At 60.5% G+C, this 27132-nt stretch overlaps 1 protein-coding gene across 3 annotated transcripts in view; it reads left to right on the top strand.

The window, feature by feature from the left end:
* Positions 1-27132, top strand: part of SCUBE1 (signal peptide, CUB domain and EGF like domain containing 1) — a 131315-nt gene that overhangs the window by 31502 nt on the left and 72681 nt on the right. For all 3 annotated transcript variants that reach the window (XM_042993465.1, XM_042993464.1, XM_042993466.1), the window contains one exon: positions 18461-18595. In XM_042993465.1, the coding sequence (XP_042849399.1) occupies positions 18461-18595 (135 nt within the window). The remainder of the gene's footprint in view (positions 1-18460; positions 18596-27132) is intronic.

Here is a 27132-nt window from a genome sequence, read left to right as displayed (position 1 = left end):
AGGCCTGTGAGTCACCGACCGCCCCCTGCCCCCCCCCTGGTGCCCGAACAGCACCAGCTCTGGGAGGCTGGCCAGGTTCAAGGAGGGGCTTCCTTCCGCGGGCTGATAGGTATGCACCCCCTGCGAGCTGGGGAGTCACTGAGGACATCCAGAAATCCTAGCATCTGCCAAGCCCAGCCGGTGGGTGGCGTGCTGGGGGGCAAGAAGGAACCCCTGACTCCAGAGTTCGCTTCCAGGGCACCTCCTCCCCCGAAGCCCGTACTGCCTCCCCTGGCCCAGGCAGGAGCCTGCGGCCCGTGTCCCCCTTGGGCTTCCCTCAGGATGTTGTCTTAGCCTTTGTGACTGTGCAGAGCCCTGTTCTTCCAGAGCTTTCTCTCATGCTTCCCATGGCTTCCACAGTAGCACCCAGTGCCTCTGCTCACTGGCTCATGAGGCCCCTCATCAGGGCCCTGTCAGCCGTTCCCCCTCACCCCTCACCTGTGCCAACCTGTGCCAACCTGCGCCCTCTGGCCCAGCCGTCCTTCTGCACCTCCCTGCTGCTCCCTTGTGGCCCTTCCCGCAGCGGGTTCCTGGTGTGGTCCTTCTTGTCACCCAAGACCCAGCCTGCCTCTGCCTTTGCTCTGAAGTCCTGTGACCACGCTGTATACATGGCCACTGTGGCTGTGGGCTGGGGTCCTCTCTTCTCCCCAGGAAAGCAGAAGCTGTCTCCTCTAACCCTCCACCTTCCTCCTCGGGGCCGAGTGCCGTGTCTGGCAGATCACAGGCATGCGAAAAGTATTTGCAGAATGAAAAAATAAACACATTTGCAAAAGTGCCTTATAACCTGGGCCCTCTCACTCAGCGGACCTCCATGCTGGGCTCATGGCAAAGATCAAGGGCCATCTCTCTCGGGACTCCCGGGATCATAAGAAAGAAACGTTCTCGACTGTAATGGCAGGTGGAAGGCCGTGAGGGCAGGGACCCCAAAGCCCTCCGCCTAGTGTTCGTCCATTCGTTTATTCCAGAAAATTGTTCGGAGCACCTGCCGTGTGCCAGACATGGTTTCGGGTGCTGAAGAAACCAGTAAGCAGTGAACAGAAGGAGAATCACCCACATCCAGATGATGTGGTGGGTGGGGGGTGGGGGGTGGGGGACAGCAAACAGGCGAACGTGTAAGTCAGTAAGGTAACTTCAGGCAGGTCAGCTCCACTGAAAATAATAAAACAAAATAACGTGATAGAGGGTGATGGGGAGAGAGATGATGCACCGGATAGGGTAGAATCCTAGTTACTGCTGCTGCGTGGAAAAACCACCCCACACTTAGTGGCACAAAATACCATTTAATTTGGCTTTTGGATCCTCTGGGTCAGGAATTCAGATGGGGCACAGCAGGGGCGGCTCGTCTGCTCCACGGTGTCTGGGGCCCCGGCTGGGAAGTCACGAAGGCTGAGGATGGCTCGGTGGCCGGGCTAGAATCCTCTGGAGGTTCCTTTGCCGCTGTCTAGTGGTTGACGTTGGCCGTCGGCCAGAACACTGGGGGCGGCCCCTGCGTGTGGTCTCTCCACAGGGGTTGGGGTGGCCTTCCTCGCAGCATGGCGGCTGGGTCTGAGAGCGCATGGAAGTTTGACGGTCTGGCCTCAGCGGGCACTTCCGCGAAATTCTGCTGGTCAAGGCAGTTACAAAGGCCTTGTCCCCACATTCGAGCAGAGGGGACATGGGAGCGGGGGCCTCGGTGAGGAGGAGGAAGCCACCATTAGAAAATTACAGGGAGGATCTTCCCACCCAACAGAAGGGAGAGGACAAGTGAAATGGGCAGAAGCTGGGTGAGTTTGGGAACAGGTCAATGTGCCTGGAGGCCCGGGAGTGAGGGAGAGGGACCAGAGATGAGCTCAGGAGGTAGGCAGGGCCTTATAGGTTCTAGAAGGGCCTTGGGATTTTATTCTAAATTAGCTGGGAGCCATGGGACACTTTAGCTAGGGATTGACATAATCTGATGGACATGTTAACTTAAAGGGATTTGCTTTCTGGCTACAAAGTAGAAAATGTGTCCCAGGGAGGAAGAGGGAGAGACCACTGTGGCCGTCTGGGTCTGAGACGGTGGTGGCTCACTCCAGGGTGCCGGCGGTGCGGGTGACGAGAGGTGGTTGAATTCAGAACATATTTTGAAAGCAGAGCCCACAGGAATCGCTTATGGGTTTGACGTGAGAGGTGAGGGGAAAAAGCGTAACCACCACCAACTGCCTGGAGTCTGTGGGCGACTGCGGGCAGCGGCTCAGGTGCGGAAGCCTGGGGGGCAGGTCAGGCTGGAGCTGGAAGGGGCGGACTTGAGGGTCAGTCTGGCCACGTTCGGCCGGGACGCGCGACAGCCGTGCAGATGGAAACGGTGTGTGAGTTCGGAAGTCGGCAGAGTAATCAGGTCTGGGCGGTGGGGCAGGGGTGGGGGGAGCGGTATATGAGAGTCTGGAGCTCCTAGATGGCAGCGAAAGCTGGATTCGATTCGGAGAGATCTCACGAGCACCTGTCCTGAGCTCACTGTCAGGAAGTAGATGACATGGTCCCAGCCCTCAAGAAGTATAGGGAGTGAGCCTGCCTAGCTTTGAATCCCGGATCGATCACTTACTTGCTTTGTGACCTTGAGCAAGTAACGTCACTTCTCTGGGCCTCCGTATCCTCATCGGTAGGGCAGGGCTGCGAGGACCGCTTGCTGCACAGGGATGATGGGGACACGGAATGAGGCGAGCTTCGTACAGCACGTAGCACAGTGCCTGGCACGTGACCGAGGGCTCGACGGGTGTGAATTACCTAATTCTCACTTACCGCTGGTGTGCGAAGCCAGCATACTTTGTAAAGAGAACCGATGACTTTCTGAGCTGGACCCTGGGCCGTGGGTGAAGCCCCTTGGCCGGGGCCCACGCCTCACGTTCCACGCGGCGCTCCTGCCGCATACGAGCCGCTGCTCCCCGCCCTCCCGGGGTCAGAGAGCTCCCCCCATCCTCTTGCACTGATGCTTGTCCCTATCTACTGACACGGGGCCATGTGGCCTCAGCGCTTCCAGTCCCAGCTCTGGGCCACGTACTCCTTTTGTGACCTTGGACACATGCCACCTCCTTCTCAGGCTCAATTTTGTTCTCTGCAAAACGGGCATGATCCCTGCCCATTCGGATCCGAAGGAAGTTAGATGTGCAGGTGACCCTGCGGGCTGCCAAGCAGAGGCTCAGGAGGAAGAGGAGAGGGGTCCTGGAGGCTGACGGGGCCCAGGAGCCCAGCTGCGCCCGTGGGAGGAAGTCACTGCAGGTGCCAGATGCTCCGGGTGGCGGCTGGGCCTTCCCTGGCAGGATGAAAGGGTCGCGCTGCCTGGGCCCTTTTGAAGGCACCCCCTCTCGTCCCGGAGGACAGCTGGAGACAATGTGCTGCTCCCTCACACCCCTCACGGAGAAGGTTCCAGTTGCCTCTGTTTATTTGTCTTTATACTTCCACAGCTCAAATGCATTTCTTGCTGGGAAAGAAACGCCGCCCACTTTAATGTAAAACTGACGAGCTTCGCACAGTCACAAACACCAGTGTTTTTTAAGGTGAACTCCAGAGGCCTCTTCCTGTTCTCTTTATCTGTGCCCCACCCTTCCCCACTCTTGGCCCACATTCAGGTGATGGGAACACGCCTGGTTGGAGGGACTTGCCCTGCCAGGACCAGCCAGAGTCAGGCCCGCTCCTCCCCCCAGCTTTTTACAACTGTTCATCTGGTGGAGGTTCTTTAACCTGAGAAAAAGAAAAATGCTGGAAACTTGTGCATCATTATAAACGGGCTTCCTTCTTCCCCCCCAAACCACTGTAGAGCTAGGGGTGTGGGGAGGGGGGTTGATTCAGACCCAGGGGCGTTTTGGGGGTAGAGTGAGCTCGTGTGGCCTCCTGCCTACAGCCAGCTCAGGATGGGGACAGGGAGGAGTGTGGGAGAGCGGAGGGGGCCAGGCGGTGCTGGGGTGGAAAGGCAATGTCTCGGGCCCGGCTCTTTGGACCATGGACTTGTTTGGGGACTCTGGAAAACTCCCCACCTCTCCGAGCCTCAGTTTCCCCATCATCTGTGAAACGGAGGGGTGGGATGTGCCCGGTAGTTCTCAGACTTCTAGCAGCAGAACCCTTAAGTGCGAGCCGACTCCCGCAGTGGTGGCACTGCCCTGGCTGCAGTGGGAGGGCAGGGCCGGCAGGAGTGAGAGCCCTGCTCTCTGCAGAGCACCCACTGCAAGGGGGCTGCTGGAGCACTGTTTGGAACCCCTAGCCTGGCTGTGGTGTCAGAGCCCTTCCTCACCCTCCAGCATCTTGTGATTCGATGACTCGGTGGCATGGCATGTCCTCGAGGACAGGGGTGGAGCCCACTGCTGTGTCCTCCCGGCCTCTGCCAGACGCAGCCCCTGTCCGTCTCTCTCTCTCTGATTTTCCCAGAACTGGCATCTCCAGCCGGCCAAACAGCTTTCGTTCCCCTAAACACACGGCCCCATCCTGCCCAGCAGCATCCTTGCACCGATGCACCTTGTCTGTCCCCGGACAGAGCCCGCCAAGTCCATAAGCAGAGGTCCCTTCTGCCCGAACCACCCTTCCCCCTGCTGACTCCCACTTGTCCCTCGGGACTCGGCTTGGGCCTCAGGCCCTCCAGAAGTTACACACTCCTCCCGTGGGCGCCCGCAGCCCCCAGGCTTGTCACGGGACCTCTCTGGGGCGTCCCCTGATGCCTCAGGAGGCCCCTGGAGGGCGACACTCCGGCATGGCTCTGCTCTTTTCCCCAGGCCCAGCACAGGCTCATTTGTGGGATGGGGGGACGGCAGGTGGCTGGAGACGGGACGGAATGTTTGATTCTGACCATCCAGAGGAGCACGATTTGATAGTGGTGGGTGCACGAGCCTGCCACGGGGGCAGAGCATCAGTGCACTCAGAGCTGCAGAGATCTGCTGCGGAGGTGTCCCCCACAGCCCGTGGGACTGCAGCACCCCGTGTCCCCAACCCCACGCCCAGCCCCTGCTGGTCTCTGTTCCAGACGAGGGGAGATGGGGACCTGGGAGTTGACACACGGAGCCTGGCTCCCAGCTCCCTTCCTAGCAGCGTGTTGGGGGGCAGCTGTCCGCTGTCGCTCTAGGGAGGGGGCTACGGAAATGCCGTGAGCACAGGGGCGCCCGGCAGGCCTCAGGAGCTGCGCTGCCTTCTCCTCCTTCCTGCGCTCCCTCTGGCTGGGGGGCCAGGGCAGGGACCGCATCACTGTATGAGGCCAACCTTCCCGTTGGTAGGACCCGGCTGAAATCGATCGTCACTCCCCCTGTGCCAGCCCCACCGTTGACCAAGTCTTGATTTGGGAGCTTGGGGAAGAAGTCCTGCTCTGTCCCAGGGCAGAACATGCCAAGTCCATAAACGGCAAAGAAAAACGCCCAGTTGCAGAGGACGCGACGGGCCGGCAGACTCTTTCCTCCATCTTGTTTGCGGTCTATGTGCCAGGGGCTCGGTCAGAATCTGAGCAATCAACGAAAACTAAGGGTCGTGTGAAGACTCTTTAAAAATACTCTACCAACCAAAACAGACATCCCAAACCAGAGATGAGCCATGTGCCTAAAAGGGGGCATCGGTCGACACGTGTGTTGTCCCAGAACCTCCAGAACCTCTGCCAACCATCTCGCTTACTTTGGAGCCGCCTGGGCCCTCGCCGGGGTTTGGGGTCACCCTGGACGTTTGTTGAGCCTGACTGCCTCCGGACAGATGTTGCCGTGACCCTGCTCGCCCGGCACCACAGGCCTGGCCCCGTGTTTACGGTGGCCGCTAGCCAGCCCCGTGTATTGCCGGCTCCACCATCCCTCCCCGTCACCCGTCTCGTCCCAACCGCGCGCGGCTGGAAATAGACCGGCTAATAGAGACGCCCTGTGCCCTGCTGTGACGCCTGCTTGTGGGACGTGGGGAGCCACGGCAGCCACCCGGCTGCTCGGCCGGGGTCTTCAGCAACCTCCTGGGCTGCCTTAACAGGGGGAAGAGGGTCCCATCCCACAGGCCGACTTTCCCTCCCCTGGCACACCCGCTCGCTGGCCACCGAGGGGCCAGACGCCCGTGCAGTCATTTGGGACAAGCTTTAGCGGAGGTCCCCCCCTGAGTGGGGTCTTCCCGGGGCCCCCGTTGCCGCCGGGGAGTCGCCGCCTCGGCCTGGCAGCCAGCCCCTCGTGGCCTGGGCTCCCCCGGCCAGGCCAGCCAGCCGCGCCTTTGCTCCGCGTGCATATTGAGCCTGTCCCGGGGCGCCTCGCAGCCCTGTGCTCCCCCTGCCCAAGGGGCCGGCGCTCTCTCTTCCTGTCCCAAGCACTCCACTTCGGCCTTCAGGGGACTCGCCTCCCACCCTGCGTTCGAACTGAGGAGTCACAGTGCCCCTCACGCAGGGCTGAAAAGTTCTGTTCACGCAGCCGTCTTCCGCCTGTGTGCCGATTATACGGAAACATTAAGGGAGTACAGACTGCACAGAAGGTAACCCCCACAAGCTCCCCACCCGCCCCGCTCTGCGGTCTCCGCGTCCCCGGGTTCTTGCCCGTGTCGTCTGCATGCAGCCCTGACTTTCCACGGTTACGATCACGCACGGGTGTTCTTAGGCTGCTTTCCCGGTGTTCTGTCAGAACTTTCCTCGCTGTTGACGCGTCATCATGTGGCCAAGAGGTGGGACTGTAATCAAAGCCCGGGATGTGGGAGCCTGGCAGCCTGTGGGCGCTGAGAGCCACTGCTGCTGTGGCGGGCTGGTTAGAAACGCCTGGGAGGAAGGATCTGTGACCTCTGGGTCCAAAGATGCCTCCTGAGTGCCCTTATCTGCCAGGTCAGGGGGTCCTGAGATGATTTTCGTGGTGTAACTAATACTAAACCAAGTATGGGACGCGGCTCACCCCACCGAGACCGAGTGACAGGGCACCGGGTGGCGGGTAGAGATGGGGTGAGGGGAGGAGGCGTAACAGGTGCAAAGCCTAGAGGTGGGAGAGGCCTAGCCAGGCAGGAGAGTGGGCTCGGAGTACGGTGACACGTAAGAGGGTAGTTTCTGTCGGCTAAACGCCCGAGACCTGGAGATTTGTGTCTGCAGGCGCGAGCATGTCAGGGGTCCCCTTCGGCTGCGCGTCGGGCACATCCCAGACTCAAGCCTGCCTCCCGGCCCCCCTTCCACAGCCACCGGGGCCCCACCCGCTGCTGCAGCCGCACACGCGCGCACACACACACACACACACACACACACACACACACGTGCACGCATGCACACCTGCATCCCACCACATCCCACCACCGAGCACATCTTTTCCCCGTGCTTGTCCGCACGCGGCAGAGAGAGAGAGAGAGACCCCTCCGCCTGTCAGCGTGGCCTCTGAGCCCTCTCACACACGCTCTTTTGTCCTGCAGCCCTCCGCCCCAGCCCCCACCCCCACCCCCACAGTAGTTAATCCCTCCTGATTCCCCCACCTCTCTCTCCCTGGCCGGGCAGCTCCCTGAGGGCAGGCCTTGCCTTGGCGTTCACTGCGCCCTCGTTGAGTGAGGGCGTGAACGAACCGACACACGGGGCTGATCACGGAAGGCTCTCTGCGGGAAGACGTGGGCACTACGAAGGGACTTCGGAAGAGGCAGCGGCCGGCGCAGGCAGGCTCCAAGGGGCAACACCAGCAGATTAAGGGCGTCCCGTGGGGAGGGATGAGAAGCGAAAAGCTGGCGGTCTCTGGCTGGGACTCCGCCTCTGGGAATCCGTCTGAAGAAAAGAAACCCTAAAACGGAAAGGGCTCTACGTGCCCTGTGTCCCTCATAGGGGAGTTGACTAACGGGGTCCGGAACAGAGACAAGTGCACCAAGTGGTGGGGCGGGGGTCGCCTGCCGGCTGGACAGGCAGCAGGTGAGGAGGGCACCGGGGCTGAGCCCCGGAAAGCGCTGCTTTCAGTGAAGGGTGAACGAGCAGGTCACATACAGAGAGACCCGTTTGCACTAGGAGAACATCGGCCCATGAGAAAAGACAGAAACAAAATAGACGCCTATGGTTACGGTCGCAGCCAGAGCATAGGACGGTTGACCCGTTTTTTTTCCCACTGTTTTTCAGAATTCCTTGTAAATTCAAAATCTTAAATAGTTTTGTTGGACAAGTGATAGGGAGCCGTGCTGCGTGTCTTGAGGGGAGAAGGGCCACAAATGGGCTAGAAAGGGTGGGCTTGGCCATGGGGAGCCGTGGTGGTCTCCCAGCACGTCAGCCACCCTCGGTGCCCCCTTTTCCGGGGAGCCCCTTGGTGCCCACACTCACCTCTCCACGTCCGCCCCCTTACAGCCCCTCTCCCATTTTCTTAAGTGTCGACTCTGTCGGCACAGAACCATTTCCCATCCCGTTGTAGCTCCGTGGCCCACAGGAGGGCCTGTCAGCAGAGGACCACTTAGTGTGGGAAGGAACCAACTAGTCCACAGCAGGCCCAGTTAAGGCACCGTGGCCGTTCAGGGGCGGGAGCCCGCGGGGCCTGGGGGCCCCACCTTCACGGAGAACTTCCGGCGGTGCTGACACTCGTGGGGAGGGCACTGGTTTTTATACTCAACGGCTTTGAAAAAAGCGGAAGAAACCGTAGAGTTTAATCGGGAAGAATTGGTCCAGAATTCCAGGCAGTACCGAGGCTGGGAAGCACATGCCGGGAGCAAGTCACGTGCCGTGGCCAGCGTCCGGCAGGAAGGACTGTGTCAGCCGGGTGGCCTCGGGAGCTCCGGGGCCCTCCTGGGTTCCGTGGGCCGTGCGAGTGCCCGGCCCGCCCCGCGCACGGGCCCGAGGGGGAACTAACTGCATCCAGCGGGGCCTGTTTTATTTCTGAGGATGTTCGCGAAGAATCCGTCAGAGCCTTTCCCCTTTCTTTTCTCACGGCTTCTCCCTTTGGTTCTGGGATTTGTTTGTTTGGGTTTCCTCCCCTTCCCCCTTCCCAGTCCTCTGTTCTTCTCCCCATCAAAAGAAGTTTTTAAAACTCGAGTGCCTCCCACAGATGTCCAGCCAGGATCGCGTTCACAGCTGGGCTGTCAGAGGCCCGAGGCTGCAGGGATGAAAGTGTCCAGTTCCCATCCTGGCACCGGCGCGCGCGTGCTGTGACCAAGGGCGGGCCGTTCGCCCCTCGAAGCTCCTGGTTATGACGCCCCCGCTGCCTCGGGCTGAGGCCCTGGGTGAGACGCTGTCACGAGCGCGCCCGGCACCGAGCGGGAGCTCAGGGCACACGGCTCCCCTGCCGCCTCCTGCAGCCCCCTCTCCCGCCCGTGCTTGAGACATTAAAGGAAGAGCTGGTCGTGCCGTGGCGGTGTGGCGGAGGCCAGGGCGGCGTCCCTCAGGAGCGCGTCCCGCCGTCTCCAAACCCCCGTCCCCTCTCCCTGCTTCTTAAAGCGCTGCCCACTTAGAACGGCTTTTCTCTGGCCGAAGACGTTTGTCCTTGTACCACTGAAGGCACTGGCGAAGGAGGAGGACACCGGACACTGTGGGCAGGGTGACGTGGCAAGAGCCCTGTGTGGCTTCACTCGGTCATCGAGCAGCAAAGCTCACAGGCCGCCAGCATCTGGGGACGTCCACTCCTCCTCCACCCCGATCCCACCCCCGCCCGACGGGGCTCACTCCCAGGCAAGGCTGACGCGGGTGAATAAACGAGCACAGCTCTTCTCTGACCAGCCCTCACTCGCCCTCCCGACGGGCCCGCAGCCTCTGCCCCCCGGGACCCCCCCGGCCAGCACTCAGGCTTCTCACTCACCCAGAGCTGCTTCCTTGGCTGGACCCGGGAACTGGGTGTCGCCAGGCAGCCCCTCCGGGGCCACACAGGGCAGCCCTTGTGGGACAGGCCGAGAACCAGGGCCTCCGGGCCAGAGCCACCGCCCCCAGCCACGTTTTGTAGTTGTCAGTCAGTCACTCGGCCCACGGACGTGGATTATGTGCCTTAGGCACTGTGTCAAACCCTGAGATACAGCAACACTCGAGACAGCCGTGGTCCTCCGTCTCGAGAACTCTGCATTCCCTGGGGAGAGAGCGACACAGGCAGAGGTGTTTCCCCAGGCGAGGACATAGCGGTTCGCTTGGGCCTCGCCGGCCAGAGAGGGGAGTTTGTGTTTTATTCGAAGCCGACAAGGAATCCTTTGGAGGCTTTCAGGCAGCGGATAGCACGGCTGGTGGACACTCTCCAGGGTGGTTTAGCGGGGTGGCGAGACCAGGGTGGAAGGAGGGAGACCTGGGATGCCACCGCTGTAATCCAGGCCGGAGAGGAGGGGAGCTGGACCCAGCCACCTGAGGGGAGGGGGCGGGGAGCTGGATCTGCAGGCAGAGCTGAGGACCACACCTGCTAAGGGCTTCGAGGTGGGGAGCGGGGAAGGGAGGGCTCCAGGATGACAGAAGCCACCGTGAGCTGTGCTGCCACTGGCCGAGATGGGGAAGGCTGAGGGCGGGGCCAGGCTTCGCTCTGTTCTGTTCTATTCTGTTCTCACAGGAGGTCAGATCAGGAGTCCAGCAAGGGCCATGTTAGGTTTGTCGTGGCTTTGGACATCTGGGTCAGCCGTTGATATCTCAGCCTGAGGGCAGTGGAGCAAGCGGGCCTAGAGGGCTTAGCGGCATTGGCAAATAGGTGGCAGTTAAAGCCGTGGGACAGGGTGACATCTCCCGAGATCGGAGCCCAAGAGGAGCGCAGGCCTCGTGGACCTGGGCCCCACAGGGGCGCGGCGCCCAGGGCACCGTGCTCCCAAGGCTGCTTTACAGGAGGTTGTGCCCACAGAACGCAAACATGTTTGCCAACCATATGTCTGGTAAGGGTCTAGTATCTGCGACACACAAAGAACTCTCAGAACTCAACAGTAGAAAGACAACCCCGTGTAAAAGTGGGCAAGGGATTTGAATAGACACAGCTCCAGAAAGGATGTACCAACGGACGGCAAGCACGTGGAAAGGTGCTCGGCGTCCTTAGGGAAACGCGAGTCAAAGCCACGATAAGGTGCCATGTCTCACCCACCAGGATGGCTATCATTTTAAAAAATGGAAAACGGGAAGTGTTGGCAAGGACGTGGAGACATCGGAACCCTCGTATTTTGCCGATGGGAACGTGGGATGGTGCCACCACCGTGGGAAGCAGTGTGACAGTGCCTCCAGAAGTGAAACGTGGAATCCCCTTATGACCCGACGATGCCGCGCCTAGGTACCCACCCGAGAGAGTTTAAACGTGTTCACTCAAAAGCTCGTACGTGACGTTCACAGCAGCGTGTGTCCTAACAGCTAAGGAGGGGGAGACCACCCAAATGTCCCGCGGCTGGTGGACGGGTAGACAAAACGTGGTCTATCCGTACGATAGAATATTATTCAGGCATAAGAACGAATGACGTGTGCTCCGCCGTGGGAGAACCTTGAAGACGTCATGGGGTGTCAGAGAAGCCAGACGCGGAGGACGCACGCTGTATGGCCCCAGTGGTATGAAAGGTCCAGAACAGGCACGTTCGTAGAGTCAGAAAGTAAACTAATGGTTGCCGGGGGCTGGGGGAGGGGAGAATTGGGATTGACTGATAATGGGCACAGGGCGTCTCTTTGGGGTGGTGGGAAACGTTCTGGAATTGGATCTTGGTGACGTTCACACCACCTCGTGAATGTGCCAAGAACCACTGACCCGTCCTCCTTAAGGTGGTGAATTTTATGTAACGTGAGTCGTATCTCAATGAATGAAGACAGAGGTGGCACGTGCAGAGGCTGGGGCTTGTCCCACAGCCCGAGCAGGCCACACACGTGGCTCTGAGTCCAGTTCTGAGCCAGCCTGAAGCCCCTGATAGACTGTGGTCCCCCAGACAAGGGTGACAGGGTGGGGAGCTAGCCAGAACCTGTGTCAGGAGGGAGCAGTTCCGGAAGCTGAAGCTGCTGTGCTGAGGCCACACTGGGGGCTCCCTTGGACGCAGCTTGTTGTCACTCTCCAGTGTGGCAGGGACCTTACCGTCCCCTGGGGCACGTTCACACCTGTGATTCCCCGAAGCCCTTGCAGCGGCTTTGTTCAACGGTTGTTAACGTTCACTGGTGGAGTGTGTGCGCCAGGCACCGAGCCGAGTCCTTCGCTGCATTATTTCCTTCAGTTCCCCAGACAACTTAAGGTGCCTGTTATCCCCGTTTTGTGAAGAAGCAGACCAAGGCCCAAAAGGGGTAAGTGACGTGGCCAAGGTCACGCAGCAGGTTGCTCACCGAATCTTACGCCCCAGCTGGTGTGACCTTGTAGGGCAAGAGTTAGAACCCGTGGACAGCGGTCCCAGGGAGACATCGCAGAGACAGCGTAAAGAGAGTGGTCCTCAGTCGGACCAGGCAGCAACCTCCAGGCCCAACCCGGGGGGCTCAGGGTCAGAGCAGGGCTACGGTGGGGGACCGTGTGTCTTCTGCATACGGCTGACCTGCTTAAGAGTCAGGCCCCCCAGAGAAGGCCCAGCTGATGCCCAGACCAGGAAGCGGAGAGGTCCCGGGAGGCCCCGTCGTACCTCCCCCCCTGCCTCTGCCAGCACCTCTGACAGCTCAGGGAATGTTCTGGATCTGGCAGAACCCAGGCCTCAAAGCTCTGAGACCCGTGTGTATTTTACCCGAAATCTAATCCATCTGGTTCTCATTTATTTACACTTAACTCATCAAATGCAATTTTGCAAGACCCGCTCGATGGCCAAGAGGCTCTTGTGCCTAAGCCTCCCTTCTGACAGGGGCCAGGGGAGGGTTGGGGCCTCAGCCCTCAGGGACCAGGAGGGAGCTCTCAGGGGTGGAGGTCAAGTTCGGTTCCTACGATGGGCCGGGGCCTCTGCCTCTGTCCTCGGACCCTCGGTGGGACCTGTGGTGCCGGGGCCAGGCACGGGGTCTGACACATAGTAGGCCCTTGGCAGCCACGAGAACACGGGTGGGGCCCGGGCAGAACACAGAGTCTCTGTTTCGAATCGTGAAATGTTCGTGGGAAACACAAAGCAAGCAAAGCTGGGTCCAGAAGTAATTTTTAGTTATTATAAATAACTGCAAACCTGGATTCTTGGTCCAAAGGAGGACAAACAGCCAGCTATTAATAAAAATAAACAGACCTCACAGGCAAACCGCAGCCCTGCCTGCAGAGGCCTTTCGGAACCAGCTCAACCTACAGCCTGTGGGCGTCGGCTAGAGAGCAGCCGTCCGTCGCAGCCCGTGAGCCCGTCGCAGACACAGCACTCTCGTGCTCGGGACCGGCGGGCCCACCGAGCAGACACGGGCCGGAGAGCCAGCTGAGGGCTGTCTCCCCCCTGACCCCAGCACCCAGACCTCCCGTCAGGCGCTACGGTGTAAGGTGGGGGCACCTGACCCCAGAGACCCCGCTCGGACTCCGTCTTTGGTGCCGAGGTGCCCTGGCCTCTTCCGACTAGAACTGGTCACGGTGGCCGCTGGGATTGGGAGGGGAGGCCGGGGGCCCGGAGGCCTAGGAGAAGCACACAGACTGTGCCTCCAGGCAGGAGTCGAGGCCCGACCCAGGGCTGTGGCACAGTAGTGGAGGCAAAACAGATGGGCAGGGTGGTGAGGAAGTCGGCATCCTTGGTGACTGCTCGGGTGGCGGGAGGGACAGAAGGGGGCTGCTCAGGCCAGGGGAGGTGGGCGGGGGTAGGGCAGGGCTGGAGCGAAGCCCCTCTTGGCACCCTGGTCTGCCTCCCACCTTCGGTCCTCCCTCAGCCGTTGGCTGGACGAGTGAGTGCTCACCGTACCCCCAGACGCTGGGCCTCAGGCTGGGGAGCAGCCTGCACAGAGCGGCGGCCCCATGTCTTATCCCAGAATGCACTGGGATGGTCTGTTTCTGAGGGTGTCCCTCGGCCCCGCCGGCCAAGGGCCCCCTGCCGCCGTGGCCAGCCGCGGCTCAGTGTCCCCTCCCCTCCCAGCACCCTTCGCCTGCTGCCCCCACCCCAGCCCAAAAGAGTCCGGGGCTCTACCAGTCCCAGTGGCACAGAGGTGTGTTTGTGTGTTAAGGCCGGGGGCTGGGGGGCGGGAATGGAAGGGTGCCGAGGGCTGGGGCCTTCCAGAGAGTGACCCGGCCGGGGCAGGCAGCCCCTGACAGAGGGCCACCCGAGACCCTCGCAGCGCTGCGGCTGCTGGGGTCGTTCCTGCATACTTCCATTGCCAGTTAAAAGAGTTTCCCGCTAGGAGCCTCAGGTCTGCCCCCAAACCCACAGGGCCTCCTGTCTGCTTTATCTCAAAGTCCTCGTGCCAGGGCGCTCCCTGCCTTCTGGGAACATTCCACGGTGGCCGCAAAAGCAGATGAAGGACCATGAGCTGCCGGCAGGATGCAGAGGCAGAGCAGCCCCCGTATCCCACCCAGAGCCCACTCAGGCATCGTGCAGCCTGGATCGGAAACAGGCTTGCTCAGGGCCCTCACTGCACGCAGCGGGCTCAGCCTCTGCCCAAGGCCATGGCGGTGGCGCTACTGTGGCTTGTCGGGCTGCGCAGACATCTTCCCCGAGGACTGTCCCCTCCCCCGGCAGCACCCGTGAGAACAGGGGCCAGGGGGACCCGGACAGAGCCGGGGTTTGTGAGGGCCCTTGGGGTCTCCTGGATGGGGGGTGTGTAGGCTGCACAGCTTCCAGAACTCCTCCTCTGCCCCAGTGGTCGCGGGCCCTTCCCCATCTGTGCCCTGCCACGCCCCTTCGGCGAGAGTCAGCTTCTACGACACCTCTTCCTCCCCCGGCCTCGGGTCACAGACCTCCCTGCCGCCCTCGGCCCGGCCCTCCACGAAGCCTCCCGCCTCTGCTCAGGTCCAGTACGGCAGCAGCTGGGTTCACTTTGGTGCCCTGGCGGCCCTTGGGGAGCGTGGCACGTAGCAGGCGCCCAGTGTTTGTGGAGGGAACTGCTGAACGAAAGCCTGTTGGGTGGTTCTCAAAGGCAAGAACTTCCGTCTGGACAAGGAGGGAGAGGGCATCCCAGGAGGAGGTGGGTGTGATCACAGGAAGGCAAGCGTGAACAGGGGGCTGTTCAGAGAACAGCGGAGGTAAGTGCAGCGGCGGGGAGCCCCGAACGAGCCCCCTCCGTGTGCCCAGAAGGAACCGGGACAGCGCGCCGCTCCAGGGGACTGGCCTTTGTGGGTCGCGAGCTCCCCATCGGTGGCGAGTGCAGACACACGTGTGCCATTCGGTTCTTCCTGCGGACACTTGAGCACCCGCTCGGTCTGACCGTCAGCGGGGCGCAGGGATATAAAGACTCAGGGCTCTCTTCAGCCCAGAGCAGAGACAGGACGACCGAGCCCGAGGTCCGGGGCAGAGCAAGCCTGGGCACAGGGGACGAGCACAGTCTTCCGGGCGCCGGGAAGACTTCAGAGAGGAGGAGCGTCGGAGACATGAGCGTGTAAGGTCGGGGGTGGTGTGTTAAGCAGAACTACTCGGGGAACCGGCTCTCGTCGCCGTGATTGGGCTTGAGGCGTCCTCGTCGAGAGAAACCAGATCGCAGGAGAGCAGGGAAAGGCCAGAGCCAGAACTCCCAGATGTAGGCTCCCTCCTTGCCCCGCAGGACCTCTCATGACAGAGTTTTCTAAGTCCTGAGGGGGCCAAGGAACGATGTGTGCTGGGCTTGCCCCCATCAGGAGGGCCCGGGGGCCGAGTGTCTCCCGTAGTGCTGTGCTAGGCCTGGCCAGGGCCTCCAGGTGAACCCAGTCTGCCCGAGGCCGGTGGGTGGCCAACCCACGGCCCCAGCTCCTCCAGCCGGTCCCTCTTCAGACTTGACTGTGAGCCCCGCGTGGAGGGCTGAGCCACGGGGGTGTGAGGGGCATGAGGTGGGCATCAGGCCCCCGATCCAGCCCTTAGAGAAGCTGGTGACGACCGCAGGCTCCCCAAAGGGATTGTGAGGCTGTGGTTTCCTGCCCAGCTCCAGGGAGGCCTGTGTTGGGACCACAGTGGAAAAAGGGCGCAGAGGGGGCCGCCCCCTTCCCTCCCTGCTTAATCTTGGGGCTTTGTCATTTGGGAGCGGGGAAAAGAAATGTTTACACGGCCTTGCATTTGTTTCAAATTATTCATCAGTGTTTGAGAGTCATTGTTCCCTGCTAGTGTAAACAGCGCTGTCCCAAGGCACAGCCACTCTGCCAGCTCCCTGAACTTCTGTAGATGCGTGCAGATTTAACTGCCCTCGGGTTCCTGGCTTCCAGTGAAGGGAGATGGGCCGGGCCAGGCGGGGGGCTCCAGGGAGCTCGTTCACGGTGGGGTCAAAGCAGCGCTTTCTCGCCACCAGTGCAGCGTTTGAGGGCCTGTATCTGGTTTGTTTTACCAACTGAACCTTTACTAGGGCTGGAGAAGCCAAGGTACAGAGCAAAGAAGCTGAGAACCATGGGAAGAACAGCAAAGCATGTGATTTGAAGGAGGTCTGGACCGAGTCCCAGAAGCGGGTTTCACTGTGAGACGTGTGCCAGCACCGGGGTGCAAGTGCCTCAGTGGCGTGTCTTTGGGACAGAGACGGGACTAACCCCACGTACGCTGGGACAGGCCCCGTGTTACCCACGGCAGGCTGGCTCCGGCGTTGCGTTTGCATCTGGGGTTCCCAAACACGTTCAAGGTGGCACCCCGCTCAGGCTCATGTTAAGAGTAGCTGGCTCTTCGCAGCATTGGTCTCGACACGCTTTCTGGCACGGCCAGCTGAGCGGCGGGGCAAAGCCACGTGCTCGGGAGGTGAACGGCGGGTCTAAGTCCTGCCTCTGCTCTGAGCAGCCGTGTGACTTTGCTCAAGTTACTTTGGTTCTCTGCGCCTCAGTGTCCTCACCTGTAGAGTGGAGGCCGTAACACAGCCTGTCGCTCAGGGTTGCCGCAGGGGTGGAGCGCGGGGATATTTGTGAGGCCCCGTGTCTGACGCATAAGGAGCCCTCGAGGATGTCAGCTTCGCGTCGTTATCGGTAGGATGAACAGGACTCGGTCCCTGGCTTAGAGCTGCTCAGGGCCTAGTGCAGGCGAGGGACAGACCCCCAGAGGCAGCCACCCCTGGAGGGGAGGTGCCCCCCGCGAAGGGGGCACTGGCAGTGGCCCTTTAGGGAGCCATCAGTAAGTAAGACTCCGTTGAGTGGAGAAAGGTTTTCAGAATAATCCCTCTGTGTCATTTCCAGCTCCCCCGGGACCCCACTGTGTGTCCTCTCAGCAAGAGCCACCTTCCCCACTTCAGCTGTAACTGCTGGTGGCTTTTAGAGTTCAGAGTCCTGCCTCCCTCCGGGCTGCCACACAGCTGACATTTGAGCTTGCTAGAGAATAATGGCCTGCCTCAGCATCGGCCGCGGAGGCAGCCATGTGGTCTCCTGGGTGGTGAAGCGACCTGTTGTCCCTAAGCCTCAGTAGGACCCAGCTGACCCAGCTCCAGGGCTCAGTCCTCTCCTGGTTCAGTGCAGGTCAGTCTTCTTGGTTCTTTACGTGTCCACATCCCTCTGGTTGCAGTACTGGGAGATGGCTGTGTGAAGGACAACTGTATTAAAAGCTTACGGCCAAAGTGTGTGTGTGTGTGTGTGTGTGTGTGTGTGTGTGTGTGTGTGTGTTGGGGGCCAGGGGATTGGCTAGAAGCGGCTGGTAGCTCACCTTGCCCTTGTGGTTTCATACATTTGCCTGTTAAAATGACGATACAGACACGGCACGTTAAGGTTTAAGAAGCCCATCTTTCGTTACACAAACTGACAGTGTAAGGGGTTATGACTTTGGTAATTGAAACATGCTGTTCTGTTCAAGCCCAGAACTCCATAAAGGCTCTTTTCAGCCAATAGCAGCCTTTGTGCCAGCAGCCTCTGGTCAACGCCGAGTGTCAGCCCTGAGGTCTCTCTCTCCTAGAGAGCAGGAGAGACCGCTTAGAGGCCTTCTGCGGCCGTCTTGGTGGCCAGAGGTCAGGGCCTTTTAAAAAATTCCCCATTCTTAGACGTTTGAAATCCATTTGTGAGGCAGAAAGCAGGCTGCAGGGTCTCGTGTTACTGGTTGTAACTCTGAGGTAGGCTTGAAGATGGAGGGGACGGGAGAATTTGCTTGGCGAGGCTCCGTGGGTTGGGGAAGGGCAGTGCAGGCTGCAGTCTTCCCGGAGAGGGAGAGTCCAACAGGATCAGTGAGACCACGGTTTGGGAGTCGGACTATCGGGAGGGACCCGGGACAGGTGACTTGGCCCCTCTGGGCCTCAGTTTCCTCATCTAGCAAATGGGCTAATACCCGGATCTGATCTACAGGGCTGCCGTGAGGATGAAAGGAGTTAGTACGGGTCGGATACTTAGAAGAGCGCCGGTCGCGTAGGTTACCGACAGGCAGCTGGCATTGCAAGCATCGTAACTACCTCTACGGAGTAACTCCGCGGAGTATCCTGGTAGAGTACAGCCCTGTGCAGTGTCTCTGCGGAGCACCTGGCCCCCCTGCGGGGGGTAGCCGCGGGGTCCCCCTGTGGAGCGCCACCAGAGTGCTGCCGTGTGCAGGGCCTTCTGGGCAGCCTGGGAAGCTGGTCGCGTCTCACTTCCGGCCCCAGGTGCGATTTCTCTCCCCTCCCCCTCTCCGTCTCTCCTTGCAGATGTGGACGAGTGTCGGGACAACAACGGTGGCTGCCAGCAGATCTGCGTCAACGCCATGGGCAGCTACGAGTGTCAGTGCCACAGTGGCTTTTTCCTCAGCGACAACCAGCATACCTGCATCCACCGCTCCAACGGTGAGTGCGGCCCGTGCTGACCAGGCACCCGCCCCCGCCCCCCCCCCCCCGCAGAATCCGGCGGCCCCTGGAAACCCCCTTCTCCACATCTTGACTCCGGGGGCCTCAGGGTCAAGGCGGGGGGCGGGGGGCGGTTTGGTGGTGGCCTGAATGGCTGTTTTGTGCTCCTGGTGTCGGTTCTGCGCGGAGATCCTCCCAGCTCCCGCCCACCGCCCGCTACACCGGGACTGCTGGTGTTCCTGGTGTTTTTATGTGGAGGCGAGGTGGGGCCACAAATGGGCAGATGTGACCAGAGAAGCTGTTTTCCTTTCTGGGCCGAAGGCCGGCTGTGGCCAGGAAGAGTGGGGCCCCATTCTCCATGGTCCCCTTCCCCGAGGTGGGCTGGAGGCCTGAGCAGGCCGAGTGCCAATTTCCTGGTCTCTGAAACGTTCACCGGGTCACCAGCCAGCAGAGGGTCCCTGTGGTCGGGAGCCTGCCTCCCTCTGGTTGTTGGGTGGGATGGCAGGCCGGCCCGGGGCAGTACAGAGGAACTGGGGAGCACTGGCCAGCCAGAGTAACCTGGAGACAGCCCCGGGCTGGGACAGAGCCTGGCCTCCAGCCAAGCCTGGCAGTGAAGGTCCACAGTATCAGAGGAGGGGTGGTCAGAGTTTGGGCCCAGAGAAGCAGGACTGTGAGGTAGGACAGCTGGCCAGAAGGCAGGACCCACATGCGTAGAGGAGAGGGGCTTTTAGGTAGAGGGAACAGCATTTGCAAAGGCACAGAGGCATATCTTGCTTAAGATAATGGCAAGGTCTGGAATCTTGGGGCAGGCTGTGTACTGCAATGGAGTGGGCTGAGGGCAGGGGCGGGGACCAGCGCTCCTGGGGCCCGGCCATCGTGTGCGGTCAAGAGAGTAGATGGGGAAGGAGGCCAGGACAGCCTCCTGGCCCCGGCCTAAGCCCCTCCCCCATCGCTGACCCCTGACACGTCGGAGATACCGGAGGGGCCTCGAGAGGCCCCTATGAGGGCCCAGCCCGGGGTCCGTGGCACCAGCAGACCAGGGAGTGGCTCACACTGAAACGTGGGGACAGAAAGGCAGGCCCCGGGCTCTGGCTCAGCCTGCCGGGCACGACTCCGGTGCTGCTGCTCCCTGGCGGTGAGCCAAGAACCTCAGCCTCCTTGTCCACAGCGTGGAGATGTGGTGGTGCCCCGCCAGGCTCTCCGGAAGGGGGGACGGGACCCTGCCTGTGCAGTGTTCTGCGTGCACTAAAGCTACAGGGGCTGCAAGGCGAGGCTGGGGGACGCTGGGTGTGCTTGTTATTTGGAAGCAATTCCTGAGAAAGCAAAGAAGGAAACAGTTAAAAGTACAAAGCCCGGGATAGGGAAGCAGAGCCGTTTCACTGGATGCCTTCGATGCTCCGTGCTTGTTCAGGCAATTTCCTCAAGGACGCGACAAGTCCGGCGGTCCCCACTCTGCCGTGTCCCCAGAAGGACGTGGGCGCCAAGCTCTGCACGCCCTGGTGCCCGCTGCCGCTGTGTCGTGCGGACTTCCCCAGGAGCCTGCGGCCGGGGCTGTGGGGCTGCAGGGCTGCGCGGTCCAGCTGCCCCAGATGAGGACCGGGGGCCCAACCCGAGTTTTATAGGAAGCAGATTTATGGGGAAGCGAGTGCAAGTTGGTGGTGAAGAGGGAGTTCCTGCTTTCCTCGCGGAAGGGGGGTTTACAGGGTGACGGCTCTGAGCAAGCCGTGAAGTCCCCGAGGCCGGGGTGGCCGAGCCTCTTTTCCAGCCAGGCGGTATTGCCCTGTTCCTTTGAAGAGCAGCTTTCCCGCGAGCGGGGTCCAGGTGAAGCTGTGAGGCCCCTGGTTGAAAGGAGGATGCGTGGGAAGGGGGGGCCGACGCGAGGCTGGATACAAGACCCCGGCCGCGTTCTGTCGGTAACCGGGACCCGGTTTGGCCCGGAGGCACTCGTCTGGCTAAGGATGTCACCGGACAAACCTCAGCAGCAGCCGGAGGAGTAGGGTCAGGGGACACATTAACGTGGAGAGCGGCCGGCTGGCTGCCGAGGGGTCATGTGCTTACTCTGAGCTAGGCCCTCACAGCAACCCGGTGAGGCGGGGATGTTATGACCCTGGGACAGCGGAGGAAGCCAAAGCAGTCAAGTTAGGAGACTCGCCCGAGGTCACACCATAGGGAAAGGGCGGAGTCGGGATCCCAGCGCACGTCTTGAGCTGTGATGTGATGAGGCCGGTCAGGAAAGAAAGAAGGTGGCAGAACAGACAGAAGTAGGCGGGCTTCCTCTTTGCGGAAGCCACACGTGAGCTGAAACAGAATGGCCAAGAGCCGCCGCGGGAAGAGTTGGGGGAAGCGTGCCAGGCAGCACGGCTGCAAAGGCCCTGAGGCAGGAATGGACCAGACTCGGGCGAAAAGCAAAACGAAGGCGAGGGCGGTGGAGCACAGTGAGCCCAGGAGGAGGGGAGCCTGGCAGGGCCCGGACCCTGTGAGGCCGCCAGAGCATGGGCAGGAGTTTAGAGGGTGTGCAGAGAGGGCAGCTGTGGGAAGCTGGCTGAGCAGAGGTGGGAAACGTGCTGGAGGGGAGAGTGGAGGACTTCCAGGGCCTCTCAGATACTTCAGGGGCTGGGCCTCAAATCAAGCGTGCAGTAGAGCCTTGAGCCCACGCGCCCCACCTTTCCCAAAGGCCCTGGGGTGACCGGATCCTGATGCCAGGACTTGAGATTTAGCCAGAGTGCAGATTTGGGGGCCTCAAGCCCAGTCTTTGTTAACCAGCACCAACCAGCACGTTGGTTAAAGAAGTCCCTTCTCTTATTAGGATTTTTGTGTCAATCTCCCAAGTTTTAAATCTGGGCAACGAGTCCATCCAAAAAGCAGCAGACAACTTCCGGGATACCTCCCGAGGGGCGAGTGGCAGCATTTCCAGGGCTCCCACAGGCCGTGTGGAAGGTCTGAAGAAGACAGGCCAAGTGCACAGCACGTCTGCTGACCGCTCGTTAATGCCAGTGGCCGGAGACGGGCGCAGGTGACCCGGCAGGTTGCCTCCCTCCTGAGCCTCCGTCGGTTGTGACAACTGCCCGCCACGAGTGCGTGCCGACCACAGTGATGCTTGTTGGAGCATCACTCAAAACTCAGAGTGTGTCGGGGGTGCAGAGACCCAGCTTGTTTTGCACCTAAATGCCCCCTGATCCCTGTTCCTCCCGGGAGGGCCCATGAGCCCAGGGCCATTTGGCAAATCAGACTCCTCGTGTCACCTGACTTCTCCTAATGCCTGTCGGCGCCTTGGAGCCTGCCCCGAGCAGGGAGGAGAGCACGAGGTCTGGTTTTGATTAGAGGGGCCTGGATGCACGCACAAGGTCAGCCAGGGTCGGTCTGTGCTCCTGGCCGAGAAACGAGCGCCTGGGACTCAGCCCTTCTGAGTGGCCCCGCTTCCTAGGCACCGGTGCAAACCCTGGCCAGAGGTATGTGGATCTGGCCGGGCCAGGGTTGGGAGTTTTAGGCTTTCAGCTCTTCTCCGTGGCCCCTGCACAGCCACTCCTGCCTGCCTGGGTCTCCTCCTCTGTAAATCGGGACCGGTGATCCCTCCCAGGCAAGTGAGGGATCCGTTAGGAAAACCCCGTGAAGCAGTCGAGCGCAGCACCTGCCCTAGGGGAGGCCACTTGCAGGCAGCTTCTCTAGGTGTTTAGAACGCAGGCTCGATGTGAGGAACCCAGGCTCTGTCCCGGCACTGGGCGGGGGGTGATGAAGAGCTGTTGGGATCTGGGGCCCATCTCCTTCTCCTCGGTGCTTCCAGGTGCTGGTTCTGGTGCCGTCACAGCCCACGTTCACCCCCACTCAGCCCCTGGCCCAGCAAGCGGTAACAGCCTGGGGGCAGCCGGTCCAGGCCAGTCCCAGCCTCCACCGCCCCCTTTGTGGTCACGCGTCCTGGGAGCCCAGAGCGGATGGGCCACCGAGGAGCCGGCACCTTCTAGCTCTCTCCCTCTCCCACGCCTGCCCTTTTTTCCTAAATCTACGTCACGTCTGTGTTCCACGAAGGTGTTTCCTTCTGGATGAACTTGTCTCTTCCCTCCTGGTGAAGAATTCTTTCCTTCGGTCTGAGTAGAACGGGTTTAGGAGAAGAAGGTGTTCAGAAAGGCGTAGGTCTAACCAGCTGTGTGATGGCAGGCCACCGTTTCATTCATTCGTGTTGCCCGGTGTCTGTCTGGTCCTCAGGATCCCAGTGTGAGCGAAAGCAGACATGGTCCCCTGTGAAGCGTTCGGTCTAGAAGAAAGACTGAATGCTAAATAAGGGTTGGAGTTGCTGTAGAATAACGAACTGAGAAAAAAACGTTCTGGAGGGAAGGATCTGGAGCTCCTAGGGGTCTAGCGTTAGGGTCTGAGCAGGGGAGGTGGTGAAGAGAATGGTTTCACCAGCCTGGTGAAGGATTGCCCCCTTCCCGGCACTGGTCCTCGGCTGCCACGGCTGCTGACACGGTGGGCTGGAGAAGTCCACGCCCTTCTAAGCAGGAAGCCGTCCTGCACGCCTGCACCCTGAAACCTCACCAGATCTTCGTGGTCTGATCTCTGGCGGTGGCGGTAGGCACCAGGGTCAAGAGAAGCGTCACGTTGTCCCCACAGTTGTGGGAAACAGCCACAGGCTCGCGAGGGGGCTTGAGGGGCTGCACATGTTACAGCCCAACCCAGAGGGCCCTTAGACACCCAAGGAGACCTGTCATCCCTGTGTCAGACCGCGGTTAAGAGCACGGGTTCTGGGGCCTGGCTGCCTAGATCAGAATCCCAGCTCCAGCAGTCATGATCCACGTGACCTTGAGCAAGTCCCTCAACTCCTCCGTGCCCGGTCCATAAAATGGGGATAGCACAGTACCTGCTTCATAGAGTGGGAAAGATACCGCAAAGATCACTTGATAAACGTGGGTTCCGATTACGGTAATTGGTCACAGATGAGGAAACGGGCCCGGAGAGGACGGGGCCTCACCCCAGGCCCACAGCAAGCCAGCAGCAGAGTCAGAGCAGGTGCGCCCTGGGCAAGGCTCTGCCGATGTGTGCTGGGTACTGGCTGAAGCCTGAGCTTCAGCTGAGGGCGGAGGGGAGATAGGGAGTAAGTCCTCATCCTCAAGAGACCCCCTTCCCAGGGGCAAACTGCTCGCCCTCACGTCTGGATTTATCCGCGCACAGGATGGCACGTGCCAACGCCTGGGGCCCGTCGAGATGACTGGCTTCACTCGTTCGGCCGGCACAGGCTCGCCAGCATCCACCCTCTGTTCCACCTAGGGCTGCAGAGGTCAGACCAGCCCCCCTATCCTGCTGCTGAGGTTTGAGCCGTGTGCCGAGCCCCTGCCGGGCACGGGCAGTCGGGAACCCCGGCATGAAGAGGTCATCGGGTGTCTGTCACACACAGTGTTCCCAGGCCTGGGGTGCCCCACCCCACCATCAGCTGACTGGCGCTCCTTCCCAGTCCTCAGTGAGAACACCCACCCGCTCTCTCTGCAGCCCGGCCTGAGCCGACCCCAGGGAGAATTCTGCCCCCTCTGTGCTCCAGCGATGGCCCGTCTCCCACCCCGTCTCTGGCTGGCTACTCAAAACTGTCTTCTACCTGGTGCCTGTGCCCCTGCAGCTTGGGAGCTCCACGTGGGCAGAGACTGTATTCGCTCCAGCCCTGTGTCCTGTGCCAACATCGGGCCCTTTGGAAAGGACAAGGGGAGAAAGGAGAATGATGCTCCCTGGGCCCCCAGGCCCTCTTCAGCCTCGGGTTGTGCGGGCAGATTCCTGGTCAGTGCGAGCTAGGGAATGGTGTGGTCTGGGCCAGGCACTGAGCCCAGTGAGAGGGACCCGGAGGCTCTGTGAGGCCGCCGGAGAGAGGCTGGGCTGCCGCATGGCTGAGCGCGTGGAAGCCGGGCCGTGCTGCCCCCTTTCCCGCGTCTGATGCCCCAGAACAGGCCACAGGGCAGCTGAGCGTCTGTGCCCCTGGGAGGCTGAGCCCCCTGCAGAGCCAGGCTGGCACTGTCCCGGCAGCGGCATCACGGGTTTCCCCCGTGCACATTTACCGTTCCCTTTAACGCCCTCTGAGTCTGTTTAAATGCACATGTAAATACGGGTAGGAAACCCCATTGCCCTCCCACCACCGGCGTTCCCTGTGGCACTTTCTCACAGAGCTCAAGACTTGGCGTCAGGGGTGACTCTGGTTCCAGCGAGAATCAGACGTGGGGCCTGGAACAGGGAAGCTTGGCTTCCTTTGTGTTAAATGATGAATGATAGCACGAGCTGCATTTACTGTATGCCTACTGAACGCCAGACGTTTTCACACACTCGCACATCGCATCCTTGCCATGACCCCATTTTCCAGATTCAGAAGCTGAGGCACAGGGAGGTTAGGGAACCTGCCCAAGGTTGCGTAGCCACTGCTCTGGTGGTCTGGCCCCTAAGCCCAGGCAGACTACATGGAGGGTTCTGACAAGGCTTGGACCCCTGTGCCTAGTCCGCCCAGTGGGGGTGAGACCCAGGAGAGGCCCCGAGGGACAGCAGGGACACCTCCTCGGCGTTCCCCAGATGTGAGCGTTCCCTACGCCACACATGCCTCATTGAGCACCAAGAGTTTCAAACACGCTTTGTGGTGGAAATTTCCCGAAATGGCACACCCATTTCCCTCTCCTCTTCGGGGAAACAACCTGAGTCAGCCTGGCCTCTTTTCCCTACAGTTCATAAAACCTTTATGAACTTCAGTTACCAAGACAGCCACTCCCCTTAAGGGCCACAGAATGCTCGTTAGTGTTTGTCCCCGTGCCGAATGTCCCCAGACACCCGAGCCGGAAATAGCCCTTCCCTTTTGACTTTGCTGTCGTCAGCCGATCCGTGCTGCTGCCTCACAGCAGGTTTGCTGTGAAGACTGTGGTGGGGGCTCCACGTGCACACGCAGGTGGGACACTGGGGACTCCCGACCGGTTGGTGACGTGCCTGGGCTCTGCCCCAGCCGTTTGCCCCGTGGGAACATTCTCACGCATTTGCCAGGTCACAGCCCGACTCTGGGTGACTGCGTTATGCAAAGATGGCCTCGATTGAGTTAAAAATTATTTTGCTCATTAGATCTCTACAGGAAAGACTGTCAGAATCTGTTCCTTTTTCCTGTAGGTTTATGAGGAGTGTAACTGGAGACAAGACGATAGGATTTTTTTAACCATCCATTTTGAAATAATTACAGATTCATAAGAAAGTGCAAAAAAAAAAAAAACCAGTGAAGAGAGGTCCCGTGTACACGTCACCCAGTTTTCCCCCACGGCCACATCTCCCGTCACTGGAGAACAGCATCTACACGGGGAAGCTGACAGCCGTACTGTGTATGCATACGGCTCTCGGCCATCCCATTGCATGTCGATTTCGCGTAACCGCCTCAGCGATCAGGAACTGACATCGTGGGGGCACCTTGCTGGCCCAGTCACTGGAGCCTGCGACTCTCGCTCTCGGCGTAGTGAGTTCAAGCCCCACGTTGAGTGTGGAGATTACTTAAATGAGTCAATAAATCTTAGAATTATCACTCAATAGCTGAACGTCCTGCCAGGCACGCTGCGCCCTCTCCGCCTCTCTCCACGGGGGGCTGTATGAGTTAGTATCTACGCCCGCCCGCTTCGAGAGCAAAAGAGGCATGATTAAGTACGACAGGGCAGCAGCTACAAACTGGGACTGTCCTGGGCACAGCCAGACATACGGTCACCCTAATATTTCCTTGTGTGACTCCTTGAACCTTTCAAAGTAGGTACCAGCTACCCCCACACGCAGATGCGCCCAGGGTCACGTGGCTGGGGGGGTGGGGCGCCCAGCCGGCACCCAGGTGGTCTGGCTGCGGATCCGGACCACCGCCGTTGAAAGGAACCACCATGACCCCGTGGATCACCTCTTCTCCGAGAGGCATGGAAATTGGGTTCTAAAGAGAGGAGGGACTCTCTCGTCCAGCGTGCTTGCCAACCTGGTCTGGGGTTGTGGTGCCCGAGCCTGCACCCTGGGTGTGGCATGGCGTGGCATGGCGTGGCATGGCGTGGCATCCTGGGTGGTCAGCGTGGGCCCGGAGCAGCAGTGCTGAGGGGCTCGGCCAAAGGGAACTCAGTTCTGTCTGGGGGCTGGGAGCCTGGGGGAGGTGGAACGGGCGGAGGAAGTCCCTCAGAGCGGGTGGCCCCTGAGGGAGCCAGCTGGTAGTGAGTAGGGCAGGCGGTGGGCAGAGGGGCCCCTGGGAGATTGCGGGGCAGTGGGGGTTGCGGTGGGAAGGGAAGGGTGAGAGGCTGCTGGGACCATCTGGGTCCGGGCCTGGGTTGAAAGTAACGGGTCAGAAGCAGCTAACCTTGAAAAACAACTTGAAGTGGGCCGTGGAGACAGGCAGAAACTGGAGACACAGGGGGCCCACCTCATCCCTTCATGGGCCTGAGTTCTGGAATAATCTGGAGCGGGGAGGGCCCTCAGACACCACCCCCCTGGCGCCATCGGACTGGGCCTGGCAGGTCGCAGTGACGACAGGTCACGTCTGTACCGTGCAGGGAAGGGGGCTCCGATTTGAGCCCCTCCGA

The sequence above is a fragment of the Panthera tigris genome, chromosome B4 (assembly GCF_018350195.1).
Source record: "Panthera tigris isolate Pti1 chromosome B4, P.tigris_Pti1_mat1.1, whole genome shotgun sequence".
NCBI lineage: Eukaryota > Metazoa > Chordata > Mammalia > Carnivora > Felidae > Panthera > Panthera tigris.
The sequence above is the reverse complement of the archived record's forward strand: the minus strand, read 5'-3'. Positions and strand labels throughout refer to the sequence as shown.